General features: G+C 47.1%; 1 protein-coding gene across 3 annotated transcripts in view; it reads right to left on the bottom strand.

Moving 5' to 3' along the window:
* Positions 1 to 230: 230 nt before the first annotated feature.
* Positions 231 to 22,318, bottom strand: part of LOC141192795 (cyclic nucleotide-binding domain-containing protein 2-like) — a 478,066-nt gene continuing 455,978 nt past the window's right edge. For all 3 annotated transcript variants that reach the window (XM_073662059.1, XM_073662058.1, XM_073662056.1), the window contains one exon: positions 231 to 385. In XM_073662059.1, the coding sequence (XP_073518160.1) occupies positions 287 to 385 (99 nt within the window). In that variant the 3' untranslated portion in view covers positions 231 to 286. The remainder of the gene's footprint in view (positions 386 to 22,318) is intronic.

Genomic DNA, 22,318 nt, shown 5'->3' with positions numbered 1-22,318 from the left:
CTTAACTTAAGGCCCACCAGTTGGACATGGGGTATCATTTTCTCAGCAAAGACTTTTTTTGGCAAAGGCACAAAAGCAGAAAGGTTTTTTATCCCGCTTAGCTAGGCATAATCTTCGCACTTGTAATAGGCAGAGTGGATTCAGCAGAATTCATTCGTATACAAGGAGCCACTTCTCTAAATAGAGAGAGCCCATTATGTAACAACATCTAAAATCAGTATTATTGTGACTGGCATAAAATAAATAATTCAGCTGTCGTCATTCTTCTCATTCATCACTAGTGACATCATTGCCGCTTTCTGACAAGATGGGACTTAAACGACTGCCATTTCATATAGTCCTGCATTTTCTGCTGCAGCTTTTCTCTGGTTGGGTATGGCTGAATCTGTTAAAAAGAGACAAAAAACAGAATAGCAGATTATCATTATATCATCATTGTTAAATATCTACTTTAAAGGGAACTTTTTAGTGAAGGGTTTACTCCCTGAGACTAGTGCGGGTTCAATAACTGCAGTCACGCCCCCTGAACGTGATTGACAGTCCCTGCACAGTGCACAGCCTGTCATGCTCTCTTAATAGCTTGCTGATCCAAGAGCAGATACCTCGGCAAGCCAACTTCAGAGAAGAGCTATAACAAGGGAAGACAAATGTCAAGAGGAACACAATCGGTGAAGTAGCCGGCAGTGCAAGGACTGTTAATCACGTTCAGGTGGTGTGACTACAGCTACTGAACCGGGACTAGTCACAGTGTTTAAACACCTCCTCGGATTGTCGTGCTTTTATACAGTGAGATGTTGTACATAAGATGATATTTTCCAAGTGCATGCAGTTTCAAAGCACAATAAAAATATTACTGGAATACATGAATAAAAGGTACCTGTCACGCAAGGTGTGGGAAAGACTTAGTGCAACACAAAGGGAAGAGGGAAAGGGAGCCCAGACCCTAGGGAAAGGAGGGAAGTGGAGACCCCCTAGGTTGATCTAGCGTCACCCTGTCTCCCCTAACGTCCCTGTATTGGCTCTTCACCAATCACCGCACACGTGCCTCGCCCTGTCTTTCCCTGACGTTTGGCTCAGGCTAGGGAAGAGAGGAGATGAGCACTAGCCGATCTCCACTAATCACTATAGACAACAAGGAAGGACAAACAAGGGAAAATAGCTTAGCTTTAAACGACTCCAGACAAATGCTCACACGTCCTCAAGCTCCAGAGAAGAAAAAGTACTGCTCTTGCTAAAGCCTTCACAGGAAGCAATGAATATCGCTGGCACCTCCCTCTAGAACACACCAGGTATTTATACACCCAGGCCAGGGAGTTAATTAGCCAGAGGGAGGTAGCCACTGGGTCCTAGAGACAGCCTCTAAGAAGATGTAATGCCAAATGTAGAGATCTCCTGAAACCAACTGCAGGCGACTGTCTGTCACTTCTGACACACCCGTGACAGTGCCTGACAGGTTTCCTTTAACTGAACTTACACCTCGGTATACCAAAACCCTTAATTTCCCTCACCGTACATTACAATAAAATGAATAGTACCACTAAAAATGACATACTATGTCGTATAGATTTTACTTAAATATATCTAAAAATAGTTTTTTATTTATTTGATTTACTAAAAAATAAAATATTTTATTCCACTTTTCACAATGGCCACTAGAGCAGACAACATAGGCTATTTCCTCATTACTGAAACTGACTTGTCAGCATTGCTGTATTGACTGAGGCAGGATGAGCAGAGTCATCTCATTAACATTAGAGGCTAGGAAATATAATGACAGCTCTATTGTGCCCCTCGATGGTCACAACGGAAGTCAACAAGAGAATAGCTATGGGAAAATCAACAATGAAGTCACTGGACAAGGTCTTCAAATCAAGCAACATTTCACTGGTGATGAAGACACGGCTCATATATAGTCTATTCTTTTCTGTAGTAACATATGGATGTGAAAACCTGAACTATAAAGAAACAAGACTAAAGAAGAATTGACACCTTCGAAATGTGGTGCTGGAGAAGGATGTTATCAATACCATGGATGGCAAGAAGAACAAACAAATCAATTTTGGAACAAACCAAGCCAGACGTGTCACTGGAAGTAAGGATCACCAAGCTACGACTTGTCTACTTTGGACACATCATACGAAGAGAGCAATCACTGGAGAAGGACATCATGGTCGGAAGAATAGAAGGAACAAGGTGAAGAGGAAGTCTGATGGCTTGACACAATCAAGATAACGGCAGAGAAGACTCTGGTGGACCTATCCAGGCTTGCACAAGATCAATCTTCCTACAGATCGTTCATCCATCAAGTCGCCATGGCTCGCAATCGAGCCAAAGGCCGTTAAAAAAAATAAAAATAAGACTGTAAATTAAAGTATAATGCAAGTCGTTAAAAAAAATAAATAAAAAAATTGTGCTCCTGGAGGACTAGATAAGGCAAGATAGTATCAGTATACACAACTAAAAGTTTCTGTATTCAGCTCTTCTGTCACTCCCTAGTCTCTGGGGAAGAGACTGTACTTTAACACTTCCTGGAGACTACAGTAGTCTATTGATTTATCTATGCCAATTAAAAGACATTACAAGAAGAACAATATGGCTGCCACCAGATAGTATTTATTATTAAAAAAATATTATATATTATATTATTATTGTAATATTACAATATATATAATATTATTTTTGTTTCCACTTTCTACTGAACCTTTAAACTTTTTATCAAAGTACATCCTGATATCTAAACCCAAACTCATCTTGTTTTATTACTCTGAGAACCATATGTTGGATTTATGCTCCTCTCCATACTTATAAACTTAGTCAAATCTGGAGGGTAAAATAAAATCAGATTTATACTAACAAAGTAAGTATGTCTTTACGTAAAATTTCAGCCCAGGATGCAGACGAGTATTTTTGCTCTGAGCATTAGCTGTATATCAGACGGGTGTAATAAAGTCGCCGCTACAACTTTTTATATCAAAAGGGGAAAAGTAACATCTTCAGATTATAATAAATCCATAACTATAAGATTAAATTACTTTCCTGGACTATGATATTGATGATCTATCACAAGGATAGGTCATCAATATCAGATCGAAACCGCTCAGAAATGTTCCCTTCTCTGTTTAACTGGCGCTGCTCTATACATTTCCTAGTGGCTGTGCCTGGTACTGCATATCTGTGAATGATCCTGGGCTGCAGTACCAGGAACAGCCACTACAAAATGTATGGCGCTAATAAGCTAAACAAAGGCATGATGCTCACCAGAGCACCATTGACCCAAAGGCAGCTGATCGGTGGGGGTGCCATAAGTAGGACCACCAACAATATATTATTGATGATTTATCCTTATTGCTTATTAATTGAAAGTTAACATTGATGAACTTTTCTATTTATGGGTCATAATTTGATTCTGTGGGAATAACTTTTGACCTTTGACTTATTAGCTATTTTTTACTTTAATGATCAGATCATATTTTAGGACTCTACTTTTTGCCATTTTTTAGGAAACTACTGTTTTAGAAATATTGCACTTATTTTGATCATGTGTAAAAAACAACAACTTTGGGCCAGATTTACTGCACAATTTGCAACAGCTCAAGGCATACAGTACAGACCAAAAGTTTGGACACACCTTCTCATTTAAAGATTTTTCTGTATTTTCATGACTATGAAAATTGTACATTCACACTGAAGGCATCAAAACTATGAATTAACACATGTGGAATTATATACTTAACAAAAAAGTGTGACACAACTGAAAATATGTCTTATATTCCAGGTTCTTCAAAGTAGCCACCTTTTGCTTTGATGACTGCTTTGCACACTCTTGGCATTCTCTTGATGAGCTTCCAATTTCTTCCTCTTTACTCGCTTGTTCTCTATCTTCACCGTTCCTTTCTACTTCACCACAGCCCAGCTCAGTACTACAGTCCAGTTAGCAAGAGTCCTATGCTCAACCCACGGTTCCACGTCTTCAGTCCTCACTAGGGAAGTATATAGCCAGTATGGTCGGAACTAATCTTCTCTGTCTCTGACGCTCTTGAACTCCCACCCGGGCACTCTCTTTTTCTCACATACTCTATCGTGTCTTGGCCCATTACCTCTCTGAGTTACAAACTCTGGGCCGTTCTGCTAGGTGCCGGGGTCATTTCTTTCTACACAATTAACTAAAAAGCCAAAACAAAGCCTAAAATGTGGAATTGTTTACTTATTTTATTTTTTTACTATTTTATTATATTTGAAATTTCCTTCCTCATTTTTAGAATATTATTTGATACAATTATTTTACAAAAAACAAAAAAATGTTCTATATACTTATATGGATGGAAACATGTTAGGAGATGGACATACTGCTCCCTTAATAATAAGTGTAATGTTGTATTATGTAATGTGAATTGTGATATGGGTTAATATTGTTTATTATGTGTTGCCCAATGGTACTGAGAGTTAGAGTAAACAATTGGGACTAGCCCAGAGAGCAAGGGGCTAAGCTGAAGGGACAGAGACAGTTTCCTATCAGAACATCAGATAGGGTCCAGTGTGTGCAGAAAGTGGACCTAAGGTCTAGACAGTAGTAATGCTGCATGATTTGGGTGTCCGTAATGAAGGAGGAGACTGTGATAGAGGATAGCAAGATCCTAGTGGAAGGACAGAAGTGAACGAAAAACAAAGTGATTGACTGGAGATTGTGGCAATAACAAACTTATATATACGGTATTTTTTTTCTTAGAAAAAAATTCAGAATTGTAAAAAAAAAAAAAAAGTTGTGTCGCTATTTTCCATTACCCATAACTTTTTTGGTGGTGCTGTGTTGGGGCGCCCCTGAGGGTTCAGTCGCCACAGAGGTACTGCACCTCACCCAGAGGTGTGGCATCTCCTTCTCTCAGGTAAGGATGGAGTACTGCACGGGACCCCAACACCTGCACACAACACTACACTACTCTAGGCCAGCTGGAAGGGCATTATGCACTTCTTCTGCTGCCCCGTCCCTGGCTGGAGTGGGGGGAACCAAGAGTGAGGGGGAACCATGTAGTGGGTGTGGGTGGAGGATGTAGAACAGGGGAGCACTTGAATATAGATATATATAGGGAAGCCATCTTAGAGAGTTAGTTAGTCAGTGAGAGTGGAGAGGAGAGGAGCGGAGTCTCTTCAGGAGCTCTGCTCCAGACTGGGGCCTAGTAAGAGAGGCCCAGGAGTGAGAGGGGAGTCAGGGAGGAAGGCTCCAGTAATAGAAGGTATCCCAGGCGGTACGGTGAGTGCAGGATGGCACCCGTACGCCCGAATCTGCCAAGTGTCAGAGGGATCAGGCCGCAAGAAGGGAACCGGTCCCTGGACCAGCCGTGTTACTTCAAGTCTCGGCTGGAAAACCGGAGGCTTCTGCACTTTCAGGGTGCAGTCGCCACTTTCGCACCCAAGCCACCGAAAAGGGCACCAAGTCAGGTCCGGAAACTTAAAGTTGCCCAGAGGGATCTCAAGGTACCCGTTCGGGACTTTGTGTAGCAAGGTGCAGGGCAGGAAGGAGAGACCCAGCGCGGGAAGTCGGCTAAGAAAGGAACATAAATAAAGGGGGTCCCATTAAGTGCTTCTGATATACTTGAGGGAGTGTTGAACCCCTGCCTGGAAAACGCAGTGCAATGTGGGAGACTGTCAGTTATGTAGTGCTACCTGAGGAACCTAAAGAACTGTGAGTAAACTCGGATGACTGCACCCCACTGTTTCTGTCAGTTATTTCTACCACGCTGTCGCTCCTGCACTACAACACCCAGCATCACCATCTGCACCTACACTGCCCTGGGGCTGTGCTCTGCCTGTGGAGAGCCACACCAACTCAGCCGCCCTAGCATCTGCCCCAGTGGTCTGCAGCAGCGCCGGTACCCATTACCGGGAACCACAGGTGGTGTCACGAGACAAAACTAATATTCATCCCCTTCAAGCAACAAACCCCTTTTAAAGAGTGACCCCAGGGTACGGGCCCGGGAGCCGATTGCCGTGACATCCCACAGAAGGTCAAGGCCCGGGTACAGAGTCCCCCATATCCCCCTGGGAGAGTCATACTCTTCCTGGCGTCACGAACAGGATTTCTTGCCCGTTATCACCGGGTACTGTGCGCCTAGAGACTGTTTTTCTACATTGAATTTGGTGCCCACCCCAGAAGAACAGGCGCCATTATGTGCGTACTTAAAGACAACAAGGAATCACCTCCCATCGTGGGCCGAGTCCCAGAATGGCGCCAAAAGCAAGGCCCACCCCAAGCAACAGTGACCATGTATATAGATGTGTCTATCAAGGGGGGGGGGGGCGTCCCTAGGAGTGACCGACAACAGGCTGCCATGGAACATCCCCCGAAAGGGGAGAGGAGGAGGAGAAAAGCAGTGGAGACAGGGTGTGGTCTTAACCAGTCTAGACAAATCACACCCGGCAGCCAGCATGGAAGGAAGCCAAGAACAAGCTTCCGCCTCTGGCCTGCAGCAACTAGCGACCCCCCTCACCCTGGAGGGAGCGATATCTAAGCTGTCCTCGGAGGATGCCAAATTCCTCCAGGCGGAAGTGCAGGAGCTGAGCCAGCGAGTAGAAAAGGCCCAGCAAGCGGCGGTCACAAGATGGAAGGAGGAGCTCCTGGCAAAGATCGCAGCCCGGTGGCAGCCAGCGCTGCGCATCACCAGTGGCACACCAACCCCGGCGGAGCCTGAGGAGCGCCAGTAGGCCGAGTGCAGCACAGGAGCAGGTAGGAGAAGTTCCCCTGTCCCGGGCACTGAATGCACTGACCTGCTCCTGGGCCTCCTGCAAAACCCTCCGTCCCTGGCCGCGTACGCCCAGTAGCAACTCCTGAGCACGAAACCTCCAACCCCGGGCGTCGACTCCGTGGACCTGCTGCTCGGCTCCCTCCCAGCACCACCAGCCCTGGCACCCGAGAGGGTGTACAGAGCGGCCTCTTTCGACTGGTCCGCAAAGTACGAGGACCAGCAAAACTCCCTCTAGTCCCCGCCAAGAAGGAGAAGAATTTAGGTGGGACAACCAGGGGGGGGACCTGATGGGGTTCCCGAGGGAGACCCAGGCCCAAGCTCTACAGAGGGAGAAGTTCTGCAGACAGGAGCTCCTGCAGCTGGCAAAGGAACGGCGCACCCGGCGGGTGCGCTGGGAACAAATGGAGGCCAGGAACAAGGCCGCCAAAGCCCACGTCCGCCAAACAGAGACAGTCCGGCCTAGTCCCCGTGCGGAGGGACTAATAGTAAAGTTCGAGCTGGAAGCCGGATGGGGCTTTATCCGTGATCCGCATTTCGACAGAGACATTTTTGTTAATCGTCGGAATGTCGAGCCCCACCTGGAACAGGGCCATCCCGACCGAAATCTCTACCCCGGTGACCATGTCACGTATACCAGGCACCACGGGGAACGCGGGTGGTATGCCCTCCAAGTGTATCATGTGGTCAAGGAGGAGGAGGACATGCCCCTGCAGCCTGAGGCTGATGACCCGGCTGGGTCGGCCTGCAAAAACCAGAAGTATACCCGCAGGCGGGGACACCACTACTGAGTAAGAGTGGGTGGACACTGTGTAAGATAGTTACCCATAGTAGGAAAACTTTAAAGTTTAATTGTTGTGTGAACTGAAAATAATGTATGCCTTAGTTACCCGTAAGGGTATAGAGACTGTAGGTTATGGACGGTGAATAACCGAGAAACTGTCCGTTGTAAATAGTTGCACTTATTAAAGTGCCCCCAATTGGTTTTATATTAAGAGACCACTGAACAAAAACCCGTTTGGTGTGGCCGAAGACGTGGTCCAACACCTGGATCACTTATGCCCTGTAGCCACGCCCAGGGCCTACGTTGAGGGTTTTCAGACGGGTCCCTCATGCTGCTCATGTTGCACCTTCACCAGTGAGATGGACACCTGGTTATGGGACTTACTGTAACTTTAAGAAGAATGTCTTATATGAAAAATGTTTTATATACTTGAAGTTTTAGAATGTTTTTCTAAAAGTAACCAGTAACGTTTAAGAAAAAGTGCCTCCCATAAAGGGAAGAAAGCGTTTATTTATAATCTTATATGTGAATGCATTCTAAAAATTGCATGTCTGTAATATATCGTGTTTTACTCTGTTCCAGCCCGCGGACGTGCTGTGTTTTGCCGGGGGGGAATGTGGCGCCCTTGAGGGTTCAGTCGCCACAGAGGTACTGCACCTCACCCAGAGGTGTGGCATCTCCTTCTCTCAGGTAAGGATGGAGTACTGCCCGGGACCCCAACACCTGCACTCAACACTACACTACTCCAGGCCAGCTGGAATGGCATTATGCACTTCTTCTGCTACCCAGTCCCTGGCTGGAGTGGGGGGAACCAAGAGTGAGGGGGAACAATGTAGTGGGTGTGGGTGGAGGGCACAGAACAGGAAGCACTTGAATATAGATATATATAGGGAAGCCATCTTAGAGAGTTAGTTAGTCAGTGAGAGAGGAGAGGAGCAGTCTGAGGAGCGGAGTCTCTTCAGGAGCTCTGCTCCAGACTGGGGCCTGGTAAGAGAGGCTCAGGAGTGAGAGGGGGGTCAGGGAGGAAGGCTTCAGTATTAGAAGGGATCCCAGGGGGTACGGTGAGTGCAGGACGGCACCCGTACGCCCAAATCTGCCAAGTGTCAGAGGGATCAGGCCACAAGAAGGGAACCGGTCCCTGGACCAACCGTGTTACTTCAAGTCTCGGCTGGAAAACCGGAGGCTTCTGCACTTTCAGGGTGCAGTCGCCACTTTCGCACCTAAGCCGCCAAACAGGGCACCAAGTCAGGTCCGGGAACTTCAAGTTGCCCAGAGGGATCTCAAGGTACCCGTTCCGGACTTTGTGTAGCAAGGCGCAGGGCAGGAGGGAGAGACCCAGCGCGGGAAGTCGGCTAAGAAAGGAACATAAAGAAAGGGGGTCCCGTTAAGTGCTTCTGATATACTTGAGGGAATGCTGAACCCCTTCCTGGCAAACGCAGTGCAATGTGGGAGACTGTCAGCTATCTAGTGCTACCTGAGGAGCATAAAGAACTGTGAGTAAACTGACTGCACCCCACTGTTTCTGTCAGTTATTTCTACCACGCTGTCGCTCCTGCACTACAACGCTCAGCATCACCATCTGCACCTACACTGCCCTGGGGCTGTGCTCTGCCTGTGGAGAGCCGCACCAACTCAGCTGCCCTAACATCTGCCCCAGCGGTCTGCAGCAGCGCCGGTACCCATTACCGGGAGCCCCCCATATACCCCTGGGTGAGTCAGGGCCTTATGTGTGGCAAGTAGAGATGCGCAATAGTTTCCAGCTCCAAAGTTCGGGTCCCCATTGATTTCTATGGGTTTCGGATTCAGGTTCAAGTTTGAGTACAGGTCTGGTACCCAAACCAAACCGACCCAAATGGGTCTGCTCATCCCTAGTAGCAAGCTGTCATTTTCATGGCGATAATTTTGGGGTACTTAAGATGTTTTGATCTCTGTTTATTGCATTTTTTTGTGAGAGGTGTGGCAGTTGAAAAAAATGGCAATTCTGACATTTCGATATTTTTTGCTTTACTGCTTTAAACCATATGGGCAGGTGTCTGAACAGTCGGCCCCCGTCCTGCTCAGTTCCCATCTATATTGAGGACAGCTGATACAAGGTGAGGTTTTAATACTAGAGACCAGTTAAGACCGTCCGAATGGATCACCTTGTCGTGGTTGGATGGCTTTTACGCTTTTTTTTTAAATCAATATAGTGTTAACTGAGTACCCTATGTTATTTACATGTACCATTACTATTTACCTATCTACTTATTACAGGGTATAGGCTCATTTTCTTTTTTTTCTTGGGTTTTATCTATTAAACCATATGGGTTAAATAATTTTATATTTTAATACATCAGACTTTTGCGAATGTGGAAAAACCAAACATTTATTTAAAAAGAAAAATGTAATATATTAATTTTTGGATTGGAGAAAGGGGGTGAGTCAAACTTTGAAACATTTTTACATTTGTTTTACATTTTTAAAAACTGTGAATACTTTTTTAACTTTTGTTTAGGGACCTACAGGATTTAAATCTGGGATTGTTTTATCACTTGTACTATAAATTCCAATACTTAACTATGCAATAGTGTTTAGAGATGAGCAAAACTGAACCTAAAAGTTAGCGCTAAACGCCGAACATGGACTTCTCCAGGAAGTCCGTTACACAGAGAGAAAGTTTTCTTTCCAGATCCAAAGTTTGGGTCTCCATTGTTTTCAATGGGGTTCGGGTTCTGGTTCAAGAACTTTCATGGGTCCGCTCATCCTTAATAGTGATATTACCGATCTCCTATAAAGATCAGGAGTACAAGGAGTACAAAGTTGGCAAGCCAACTGCAAAGATGGCATCCCAAGATTGCAAATGCCACATTGGGACCGAGCCAGATTAACAGGAGCATAAGAGTGGCTAAACAGCAGCGATCAGAGCTAACTTTAATTGCAAATGTGAGCAACAGGTGCTAGCAGTATAATACAGTTGGCACCTGTAATGAATGGTGCAGACTCAGCTCCTGAACCTGAGCAACCATACATGAACAGAGCATGGTGTTAATATATGTTTTACTGCATATCTAGCCACAAAACCCAACACAGTGCGATACATTTTCACAGGTTGCGTCTGGTATTGCATTGTTTACAACTAGGGATGAGCGAACCTGAACGGGAAGTTTGAGGTTCGTACTTTGTCTGGTACCGAACCCTGAACATGGACCTCTAAATGGAAGTCCGTGTTACTGTTCAGGTTCAGCACCCAAATAAAGCGTTCAGGCTGTCGGCACTTCCGCCCCATCATAGCTATGCCAAGTATTGGCATGGCTGTAATTGGCCGGTGCACCACGTGAGTGACAGGGTTTACAGTGGCTGTGACTGGTGGGGACGTCAGTAAGGTTACCACCGGTCAGAGTCGCTGTGTGACAACGTGGGAAACAGCGGCATTGACCGGCAGTAACCTTTCTGAAGTCACCGCAGGTCACACTGCTGCGGGTTCCCACGCTGTCACACAGAGGACAACAATGTGGGAACTAGCGGCTGTGATCGGTGGTAACGTCAGTAAGGTTACCGCCGATCAAAGCTGCTGTTTCCTATGCTGTCACACAGCGGCTCTGACCGGCGATAACCTTACTGAAGTCACCGCAGGTCACAGCGCTGCGGGTTCCTACGCTGTCACATGACGCACCCCCTGGGGCCGTGGGGTACTCGTTAGCTGGGCCAATCCTGTCCTTTATAGGGTAGTCACGGTGGCAGTGACCCGGTCTGTGGCCCAGAGCAGTCAATAAGTTAAAGAAAAGAGGGGAAATAAAGTCTTTGGGGATAAAGTTTGTGACACCACCTGTGGTATACGGCTATAGGGGGCCGCCGCAGCATTGCAGATCCACTGGGGCTGATTGTGACGCAGCAGAGATGGTGCAGCTCTCAAAGGGCAGAGCTAAGCCCCAGGGCAGTATATAGGACTTGATGAGGTAGATGTTTTTGGCAGGGTCAGTGTAGTGCAAGGCCGGTGTCGCAGCAATTAAGTCAAGGACACAGCAGGGTGCAGTCTTCAAGTTTTTACTCACAGTTATTAAGATGCTCCAGGTTACAACTGCCAGATTATAACCGCCCATGTCGTCCTGTGTCCTCCGGGGAAGTGATCCAGCCAACTCTCAGATAACTTGGGTGTACTTGAATGGGACCCCTTTCTGTGTACCTTTCCAGGTCATCTCTCTGCGCTGGCTCTCGCCCTCCTGCCCTGCGCCTCACATACATTGTCCCGAGCCAGTGGCCGCGGGCCTTGTCGGGCAACTTCCTGTCTGTCCCCATTGTCCTATATGGCCACCTTTTCAGCGATTGTGTGTGGATTTTGGCTACGGCACATGAAGATACCGCAACCTCCAGTTTGCTAGCCGAGTCATGCAGTCCTCCACTAGTCTGGGGCCGGTCCCCTACTGCGGCCTGATCCCTTCATGGTCAGCTTGAACTCGGGCGCACAGGTGCACTCTGCACTTCCTGCGCCCCTAGGATCCCTTCTCTCTCTGGAGCCTCTCATTGCTCCAGTGTTCTCTCCTCACACTCCTACTGGGCCCCTTCCACTGGGCCCCCTCGCCATCTGGACCTTACTCCACACGGTCCTCCTTTGCTCCCCTGAGCAGAATTCACCCCTTCTAGATGTTTCTACCCTGCTTTTTATACTCTTCTTTCAGTGCTTCCCTAAACTCCTTCCTCCACCCACCTCCTCTACTTAGTTCCATCCCCCTGACAGGGACCAGGCCTGTGCTCTCCCTTAGAAGCTATCTGGACCTTCCCTAATGGAGTGATGTAGTGTTGGATGTGAGTGGTTGGGTCCTCTCTCCTTACCTGAGAGTGGGGTACCACATCTCTGGCTGAGATGCAGTACCTCTGTGGAAACTGGACCCGCAGGGGCGCCACACACACAGAGGACGACAATATGGGATCTAGTAGTTATGACCGGCAGTTACGCCAGCAAGGTTACCGCCGGTCATAGCTGCTGTTTCCTATACTGTCATACAGCAGCTCTGACCGGCGGTAGCCTTACTGATGTCACCGATGGTCACAGACACTGCCGGGTATAATTTTTTAAATTTATTTATTAGTATTTTTCATTTATTTATTAGTAATAAATAAATGAAAAACACTGCGTGGCGTCCCCCTTTTTTAATAACCAGTTAAGGGAAAACAGACAGCTGTGGGCTTATATTAATAGGCTGGGAATGTCCATGGTTATTAGGCCATTCCCAACCTATAAACACCAACCCACAACCTCCCCAGAAGTGGCGCATCATATTTTATGAGAGAAACATGGCGCTTAGCCTTGGCTCATCCAGATTGCCCTGGTTCGGTGGTAATAAACGTAATTTTTTGGGGGGTCGATGCCAGCAGCTGGCTGACACCAAGGCCAGTGGTTAGTAATGTCAGTAATGTCAGTCAGACACCTCCATTACTAGCCCAATATTAAAAGAAATAAACACACACAGAAAAGTATTTATTTGTTAAAAACACTCCAACAATTACCCTCTTTCAACAATTTATTAAAGATAAACTCCCATGCCGGTCCACTGTAATCCACATTGAGGCCCCATGACGAGCCCCGTCCAAAATTCCAGTGTATGGAATTGGATTCCTGTTACGAAAACTGAGCTTCAAAGCAGCAGACACTGCCGGATCTCACAGTGGTCCGCAATACTCGGCAATGTCTGTGACCGGCGGTGATATCAGTAAGGTTACCGCCGGTCAGAGCTACTATTTCCCATGCTGTCACACAGAGGACCGCATGGGAACCGCCAGCTGTTCGGGCCCCCCATTGACTTGAATGGGGCTCGGGATCATACTCGAACCAAACTTCTTTCTAAAGTTTGGTGGAACACGACGGACCCGAACATCCACAGGTCCGCTCATCAATATTTATAAGGCCTGTAAATTTTGTTAAAACTAAGGCGCCTCTATAGCTGCTTCTGCCTTGGATCAGACGCTGTGATCTCAGCAGGTAATTTCATGAGAAATATAGGCTCTTATCATAATGCAAAATGTTAATCTGCAAAGTCTGCAAACCCGAATGATATTCCAGATAAATCTTGTTTAGCGATGATATTTCAAAAACTTAATTTCAGAAGTTTCAGCCGCCGCCGGCTCATATCAGGTCTCAACTTTACTGTCTGTAATCAACGACAGGTGTCAGACTTAATAGAATCATCATGTCAAAATCGCCCTCCTCCCGTCTCTGTCAGGATTAAAGAGAGCGTAAACAACAAGCTCCCAGTGCATTACCATCACAATGATATTACCCGTAAATGAGCACAATTGGATTTCGGTGTTTAATCAAATTAAAAAATTGATAAAAAAGAGAGAATGCCAAGGTTCCCGGCATCAGTTACATGGACCTAAAGATCAGTATTAGTTATAATACTTAAGCTCTAAAGAGAAAAGTTACAGCTGACACTACAGGAGAGAGGACCTTGCACATAAGAGCAGATACTCTACAGGAGAGAGGACCCTGCACATAAGAGCAGACACTCTACAGGAGAGAGGACCTTGCACATAAGAGCAGATACTCTACAGGAGAGAGGACCCTGCACATAAGAGCTGACACTCTACAGGAGAGAGGACCCTGCCTATAAGAGCTGACACTCTACAGGAGAGAAGACCCTTCCCATAAGAGCTGACACTCTACAGGAGAGAGGTCCCTGCACATAAGAACTGACACTCTAGAGAAGAGAGAGAACCCTTCACATAAGAGCTGACACTCTACAGAAGAGGGAGAACCCTTCCCATAAGAGCTAACACTCTACAGGGGAGAGAGTACCCTTCACATAAGAGCTGACACTCTACAGGGGAGAGGTCCCGTCACATAAGAACTGACACTCTACTGGAGAGATGACCCTTCCCATAAGAGCTGACACTCTACAGGAGAGAGGTCCCTGCACATAAGAGCTGACACTCTACAGAAGAGAGAGAACCCTTCACATAAGAGGTAACACTCTACAGGGGAGAGGTCCCGTCATATAAGAGCTGACACTCTACAGAAGAGAGAGAACCCGTCACATAAGAGCTTACACTGTACAGGGGAGAGGTCCCGTCACATAAGAACTGACACTCTACTGGAGAGACGACCCTTCCCATAAGAGCTGACACTCTACAGGAGAGAGGTCCCTGCACATAAGAACTGACACTCTACAGAAGAGAGAGAACCCTTCACATAAGAGGTGACACTCTACAGGGGAGAGGTCCTGTCACATAAGAACTGACACTCTACTGGAGAGAACACCCTTCCCATAAGAGCTGACACACTACAGGAGAGAGGTCCCTGCACATAAGAGCTGACACTCTACAGAAGAGAGAGAACCCGTCACATAAGAGCTGACACTCTACAGGGGAGAGGTACCGGCACATAAGAGCTGACACTGTACAGGAGAGAGGACCCTGCACATAAGAGCTTACACTCTACAGGAGAGAGGACCCTACCCATAACAGCAGATACTCTACAGGAGAGAGGTCCCTGCACATAAGAGCTGACACTCTACTGGACAGAAGACCCTTCCCATAAGAGCTGACACTCTACAGGAGAGAGGTCCCTGCACATAAGAGCTGACACTCTACAGGAGAGAGGACCCTGCCCATAAGAGCTGACACTCTACAGGGGAGAGGTCCCTGCACATAAGAGCTGACACTCTACAGGAGAGAGGACCCTGCCCATAAGAGCTGACTCTCTACAGGAGAGAGGTCCCTGCACATAAGAACTGACACTCTACTGGATAGAAGACCCTTCCCATAAGAGCTGACACTGTACAGGGGAGAGAGAACCCTTCACATAAGAGCTGACACTCTACAGGGGAGAGGTCCCTGCACATAAGAGCTGACACTCTACTGGATAGAAGACCCTTCCCATAAGAGCTGACACTCTACAGTAGAGAGGTCACTGCACATAAGAGCTGTCCCTCTACAAGAAAGAGAGAACCCTTCACATAAGAGCTGACACTCCACAGGGGAGAGGTCCCGGCACATAAGAGCTGACACTTTACTGGAGAGAAGACCCTTCTCATAAGAGCTGACACTCTACAGGAGAGAGGTCCCTGCACATAAGAGCTGACACTGTACAGGAGAGAGGACCCTGCACATAAGAGCTGGCACTCTACAAGAGAGCGGACCCTACCCATAAGAGCAGATACTCTACAGGAGAGAGGTCCCTGCACATAAGAACTGACACTCTACAGAAGAGAGAGAACACTTCACATAAGAGCTGACACTCTACAGGGGAGAGGTCCCTGCACATAAGAGCTGACACTCTACTGGAGAGAAGACCCTTCCCATAAGAGCTGACACTCTACTGGAGAGAGGTCCCTGCACATAAGAGCTGACACTCTACAGAAGAGAGAGAACCCTTCACATAAGAGCTGACACTCTACAGGGGAGAGGTCCCGGCACATAAGAGCTGACACTGTACAGGAGAGAGGACCCTGCACATAAGAGCTGGCACTCTACAGGAGAGAGGACCCTTCCCATAAGAGCTGACACTGTACAGGGGAGAGGACCCTGCACATAAGAGCTGGCACTCTACTGGAGAGAAGACCCTTCCCATAAGAGCTGACACTGTACAGGAGAGAGGTCCCTGCACATAAGAGCTGATACTCTACAGGAGAGAGGACCCTGCACATAATAGCTGGCACTCTACAGGAGAGAGGTCCCTGCACATAAGAACTGACACTGTACAGGGGAGAGGACCCTGCACATAAGAGCTGGCACTCAACTGGAGAGAAGACCCTTCCCATAAGAGCAGATACTCTACAGGAGAGGTCCGCGCACATAAGAGCTAACACTATACAGGAGAGAGGTCCCTGCACATAAGAGCTGACACTGTACAGGAGAGAGGTCCCTGCACATAAGAGCTGACACTGTACAGGAGAGAGAGAACCCTTCACATAAGAGCTGACACTCTACAGGGGAGAGGACCCTGCACATAAGAGCTGACACTCTACAGGGGAGAGGACCCTGCACATAAGAGCTGGCACTCTACAGGGGAGAGGACCCTGCACATAAGAGCTGGCACTCTACAGGAGAGAGGTCCCTGCACATAAAAACGGACACTGTACAGGGGAGAGGACCCTGCACATAAGAGCTGGCACTCTACTGGAGAGAAGACCCTTACCATAAGAGATGACACTGTACAGGAGAGAGGTCCCTGCACATAAGAGCTGACACTGTACAGGAGAGAGGTCCCTGCACATAACAGCTGACACTGTACAGGAGAGAGGTACCTGCACATAAGAGCTGACACTCTACAGAAGAGAGAGAACCCTTCACATAAGAGCTGACACTCTACAGGGGAGAGGTCCCGGCACATAAGAGCTGACACTGTACAGGAGAGAGGACCCTGCACATAAGAGCTGGCACTCTACAGGAGAGAGGACCCTTCCCATAAGAGCTGACACTGTACAGGGGAGAGGACCCTGCACATAAGAGCTGGCACTCTACTGGAGAGAAGACCCTTCCCATAAGAGCTGACACTGTACAGGAGAGAGGTCCCTGCACATAAGAGCTGATACTCTACAGGAGAGAGGACCCTGCACATAATAGCTGGCACTCTACAGGAGAGAGGTCCCTGCACATAAGAACTGACACTGTACAGGGGAGAGGACCCTGCACATAAGAGCTGGCACTCAACTGGAGAGAAGACCCTTCCCATAAGAGCAGATACTCTACAGGAGAGGTCCGCGCACATAAGAGCTAACACTATACAGGAGAGAGGTCCCTGCACATAAGAGCTGACACTGTACAGGAGAGAGGTCCCTGCACATAAGAGCTGACACTGTACAGGAGAGAGAGAACCCTTCACATAAGAGCTGACACTCTACAGGGGAGAGGACCCTGCACATAAGAGCTGACACTCTACAGGGGAGAGGACCCTGCACATAAGAGCTGGCACTCTACAGGGGAGAGGACCCTGCACATAAGAGCTGGCACTCTACAGGAGAGAGGTCCCTGCACATAAAAACGGACACTGTACAGGGGAGAGGACCCTGCACATAAGAGCTGGCACTCTACTGGAGAGAAGACCCTTACCATAAGAGATGACACTGTACAGGAGAGAGGTCCCTGCACATAAGAGCTGACACTGTACAGGAGAGAGGTCCCTGCACATAACAGCTGACACTGTACAGGAGAGAGGTACCTGCACATAAGAGCTGACACTCTACAGAAGAGAGAGAACCCTTCACATAAGAGCTGACACTCTACAGGGGAGAGGTCCCGGCACATAAGAGCTGACACTGTACAGGAGAGAGGACCCTGCACATAAGAGCTGGCACTCTACAGGAGAGAGGACCCTTCCCATAAGAGCTGACACTGTACAGGGGAGAGGACCCTGCACATAAGAGCTGGCACTCTACTGGAGAGAAGACCCTTCCCATAAGAGCTGACACTGTACAGGAGAGAGGTCCCTGCACATAAGAGCTGACACTCTACAGGAGAGAGGACCCTGCACATAATAGCTGGCACTCTACAGGAGAGAGGTCCCTGCACATAAGAACTGACACTGTACAGGGGAGAGGACCCTGCACATAAGAGCTGGCACTCAACTGGAGAGAAGACCCTTCCCATAAGAGCAAATACTCTACAGGAGAGGTCCGCGCACATAAGAGCTAACACTATACAGGAGAGAGGTCCCTGCACATAAGAGCTGACACTGTACAGGAGAGAGGTCCCTGCACATAAGAGCTGACACTGTACAGGAGAGAGAGAACCCTTCACATAAGAGTTGACACTCTACAGGGGAGAGGACCCTGCACATAAGAGCTGACACTCTACAGGGGAGAGGACCCTGCACATAAGAGCTGGCACTCTACAGGGGAGAGGACCCTGCACATAAGAGCTGGCACTCTACAGGAGAGAGGTCCCTGCACATAAAAACGGACACTGTACAGGGGAGAGGACCCTGCACATAAGAGCTGGCACTCTACTGGAGAGAAGACCCTTACCATAAGAGCTGACACTGTACAGGAGAGAGGTCCCTGCACATAAGAGCTGACACTGTACAGGAGAGAGGTCCCTGCACATAACAGCTGACACTGTACAGGAGAGAGGTACCTGCACATAAGAGCTGACACTATACAGAAGAGAGAGAACCCTTTACATAAGAGCTGACACTCTACAGGAGAGAGGTCCCTGCACATAAGAGCTGACACTGTACAGGAGAGAGGACCCTGCACATAAGAGCTGGCACTCTACAGGAGAGAGGACCCTGCCCATAAGAGCTGACGCTCTACAGGAGAGAGGTCCCTGCACATAAGAGCTGACACTGTACAGGAGAGAGGTCCCTGCACATAAGAGCTGACACTCTACAGAAGAGAGAGAACCCTTCACATAAGAGCTGACACTCTACAGGAGAGAGGTCCCTGCACATAAGAGCTGACACTGTACAGGAGAGAGGACCCTGCACATAAGAGCTGGCACTCTACAGGAGAGAGGACCCTGCCCATAAGAGCTGACACTCTACAGGAGAGAGGTCCGCGCACATAAGAGCTGACACTGTACAGGAGAGAGGTCCCTGCACATAAGAGCTGACACTGTACAGGAGAGAGGACCCTGCACATAAGAGCTGACACTCTACAGGAGAGGTCCCTGCACATAAGAGCTGACACTCTACAGGAGAGAGGAACCTGCCCATGAGAGCTGACACTCTACAGGAGAGAGGACCCTGCACACAAGAGCTGACACTCTACAGAACAGAGAGAACCCTTCACATAAGAACTGACACTCTACAGGGGAGAGGTCCCTGCACATAAGAGCTGACACTCTACAGAAGAGAGAGAACCCTTCACATAAGAGCTGACACTCTACAGGAGAGAGGTCCCTGCACATAAGAGCTGACACTGTACAGGAGAGAGGACCCTGCACATAAGAGCTGGCACTCTACAGGAGAGAGGACCCTGCCCATAAGAGCTGACACTCTACAGGAGAGAGGTCCGCGCACATAAGAGCTGACACTGTACAGGAGAAAGGTCCCTGCACATAAGAGCTGACACTCTACAGGAGAGAGGACCCTGCACATAAAAGAGCTGACACTCTACAGGAGAAAGGACCCTGGCCATGAGAGCTGACACTCTACAGGAGAGAGGACCCTGCACACAAGAGCTGACACTCTACAGAAGAGAGAGAACCCTTCACATAAGAGCTGACACTCTACAGGGGAGAGGTCCCTGCACATAAGAGCTGACACTGTACAGGAGAGAGGACCCTGCCCATAAGAGCTGACACTCTACAGAAGAGAGCGCCCTGCCCATAACAGCTGACACTTTACAGGAGAGAGGACCCTGCACATAAGAGCTGACACTCTACAGGAGAGAGGTCCGCGCACATAAGAGCTGACACTGTACAGGAGAGAGGTCCCTGCACATAAGAGCTGACACTCTACAGGAGAGAGGTCCCTGCACATAAGAGCTGACACTCTACAGGAGAGAGGTCCGCGCACATAAGAGCTGACACTCTACAGGAGAGAGCAACCTGCCCATGAGAGCTGACACTCTACAGGAGAGAGGACCCTGCACACAAGAGCTGACACTCTACAGAACAGAGAGAACCCTTCACATAAGAACTGACACTCTACAGGGGAGAGGTCCCTGCACATAAGAGCTGACACTCTACTAGAGAGAAGACCCTTCCCATAAGAGCTGACACTTTACAGGAGAGCGGACCCTACCCATAAGAGCAGATACTCTACAGGAGAGAGGACCCTACACATAAGAGCTGACACTCTACAGGAGAGAGGACCCTGCCTATAAGAGCTGACACTCTACAGGAGAGTGGACCCTACACATAAGAGCTGACACTCTACAGGAGAGAGAGTACCCTGCCCATAAGAGCCTACACTCTACAGGAGAGAGGACGCTGCCTACAAGAACTCTCTGTTGCATGGCCTGGATTCATTTTTGGGAGTCCTGAAGGAGGTAAAAGAAAATACAGTGCATAAGGAAAAACTTTTTTACTCCTTTTAGTAAGTTGGAGAATAGAGATTTATACAATTTAAGTAGAATTAATTTCCACTCTAACAGATTCCCGCATCTCTAATAAATAGAAAAACAAGAACATATGAATTTCATGAATTTTTTAATATTGAATAATTCATTATTTTCCTTAAAGTGGCTCAACTTCAAATCGTTTCCATTTTTATTTTTAGTTTTTTTTTATATCTTCTTCTACATTTCAATGATCGTTTCTAGTGCATTTATCGAATCATTTCGAGGTGATTCCCTTCGTTACCGTCGCCTGGATTTAGATTTTCTCAGGTTGTTCAGACGCTCGGTGAACATTGTAATGATTTTTCCCTGTGTAGCAATGAAATGAGAGACACTGCGTCGTTCCAAAACTACATCAGAAGGGAGAGGGGCCCCCAGTAAAATTGATAGCGCTGCTCTTACGAAAATCAAAACCTCAGCACTTTTTTTTTTGAGAAAGTGGCAGAAAAGCATTGAGTATTCGGGAAAGTTTTTTTTTTAATGTTTTTATAACTATAGTCTCTATCCAACCACTGGAATTTAATCTAGATAAATCTTTGCTGATCGACAAACCGGGCTCCTAAAGAGCTCTTGTCCTGCAAGTGCAATTGATGAAGCAGAGTAGCTCCGGTAATACAGCAATATCATGAAAACAGCTTCCAGGGAACATTGCTGTCTTTGTCAGCGCCATCATTTACCAGGAATGCAATGGGATATTGGTTGCAAAGGTCAATGGGATGGAATATATGAGTTAGAAAAGTTTAACCAAGCAACGGATTTTTATAGTGACTAAAATAGCCTTAATTGGAAGATGTTATCTGAAAATGACCTATTGCTTAACCCCTTTACCCCCGAGGGTGGTTTGCACGTTAATGACCAGGCCAATTTTTACAATTCTGACCACTGTCACTTTATGAGATAATACCTCTGGAACGCTTCAACGGATCCCCCTGATTCTGAGACTGTTTTTTCGTGACATATTGTACTTCATGATTTTGGTAAAATTTCTTCGATATCACTTGCGTTTATTTGTGAAAAAAATGGAAATTTGGCAAAAATTTAGAAAATTTTGCAATTTTCAAAATTTTAATTTTTATGACCTTAAATCAGAGAGATATGTCACACAAAATACTTAATAAATAACATTTCCCACATGTCTACTTTACATCAGCACAATTTTGGAACCAAAATTTTTTTTTGTTAGGGAGCTATAAGGGTTAAAAGTTCACCAGCGATTTCTCATTTTTCCAACAAAATTTACAAAACCATTTTTTTAGGGACCACATCACATTTGAAGTCACTTTGAGAGGTCTTTATGACAGAAAATACCCAAAAGTGACACCATTCTAAAAACTGCACCCCTCAAGGTGCTCAAAACCACATTCAAGAACTTTATTAACCCTTCAGGTGCTTCACAGGAATTTTTGGAATGTGGAAGAAAAAAATGTACATTTAACTTTTTTCACAAAAATGTTACTTTAGACCCATTTTTTTTTATTTTCACAGGGGTAACAAGAAAAAATGGACCCCAAAATTTGTTGTGCAATTTCCCCTGGGCACGCAGATACCCCATATGTGGGGAAAAACCACTGTTTGGGCGCACGGCAGGGCTCGGAAGGGAAGGAGCGCCATTTGACTTTTTGATTGTAAAATTTGCTTGAATAATTAGCGAACGCCATGTTGCGTTTGGAGAGCCCCTGATGTGCTTAAACATTGGAGCTCCCCCACAAGTGACCCCATTTTGGAAACTAGACCCCCCAAGGCACCTATCTAGATGCATAGTGAGCACTTGGAACCCCCAGGTGCTTCACAAATTGATTCGTAAAAATGAAAAAGTGTTT

Source organism: Phyllobates terribilis, unplaced genomic scaffold (genome assembly GCF_046119375.1).
Source record: "Phyllobates terribilis strain yellow unplaced genomic scaffold, ASM4611937v1 Scaffold_2__4_contigs__length_985480577, whole genome shotgun sequence".
Lineage (NCBI taxonomy): Eukaryota > Metazoa > Chordata > Amphibia > Anura > Dendrobatidae > Phyllobates > Phyllobates terribilis.
The sequence above is the reverse complement of the archived record's forward strand: the minus strand, read 5'-3'. Positions and strand labels throughout refer to the sequence as shown.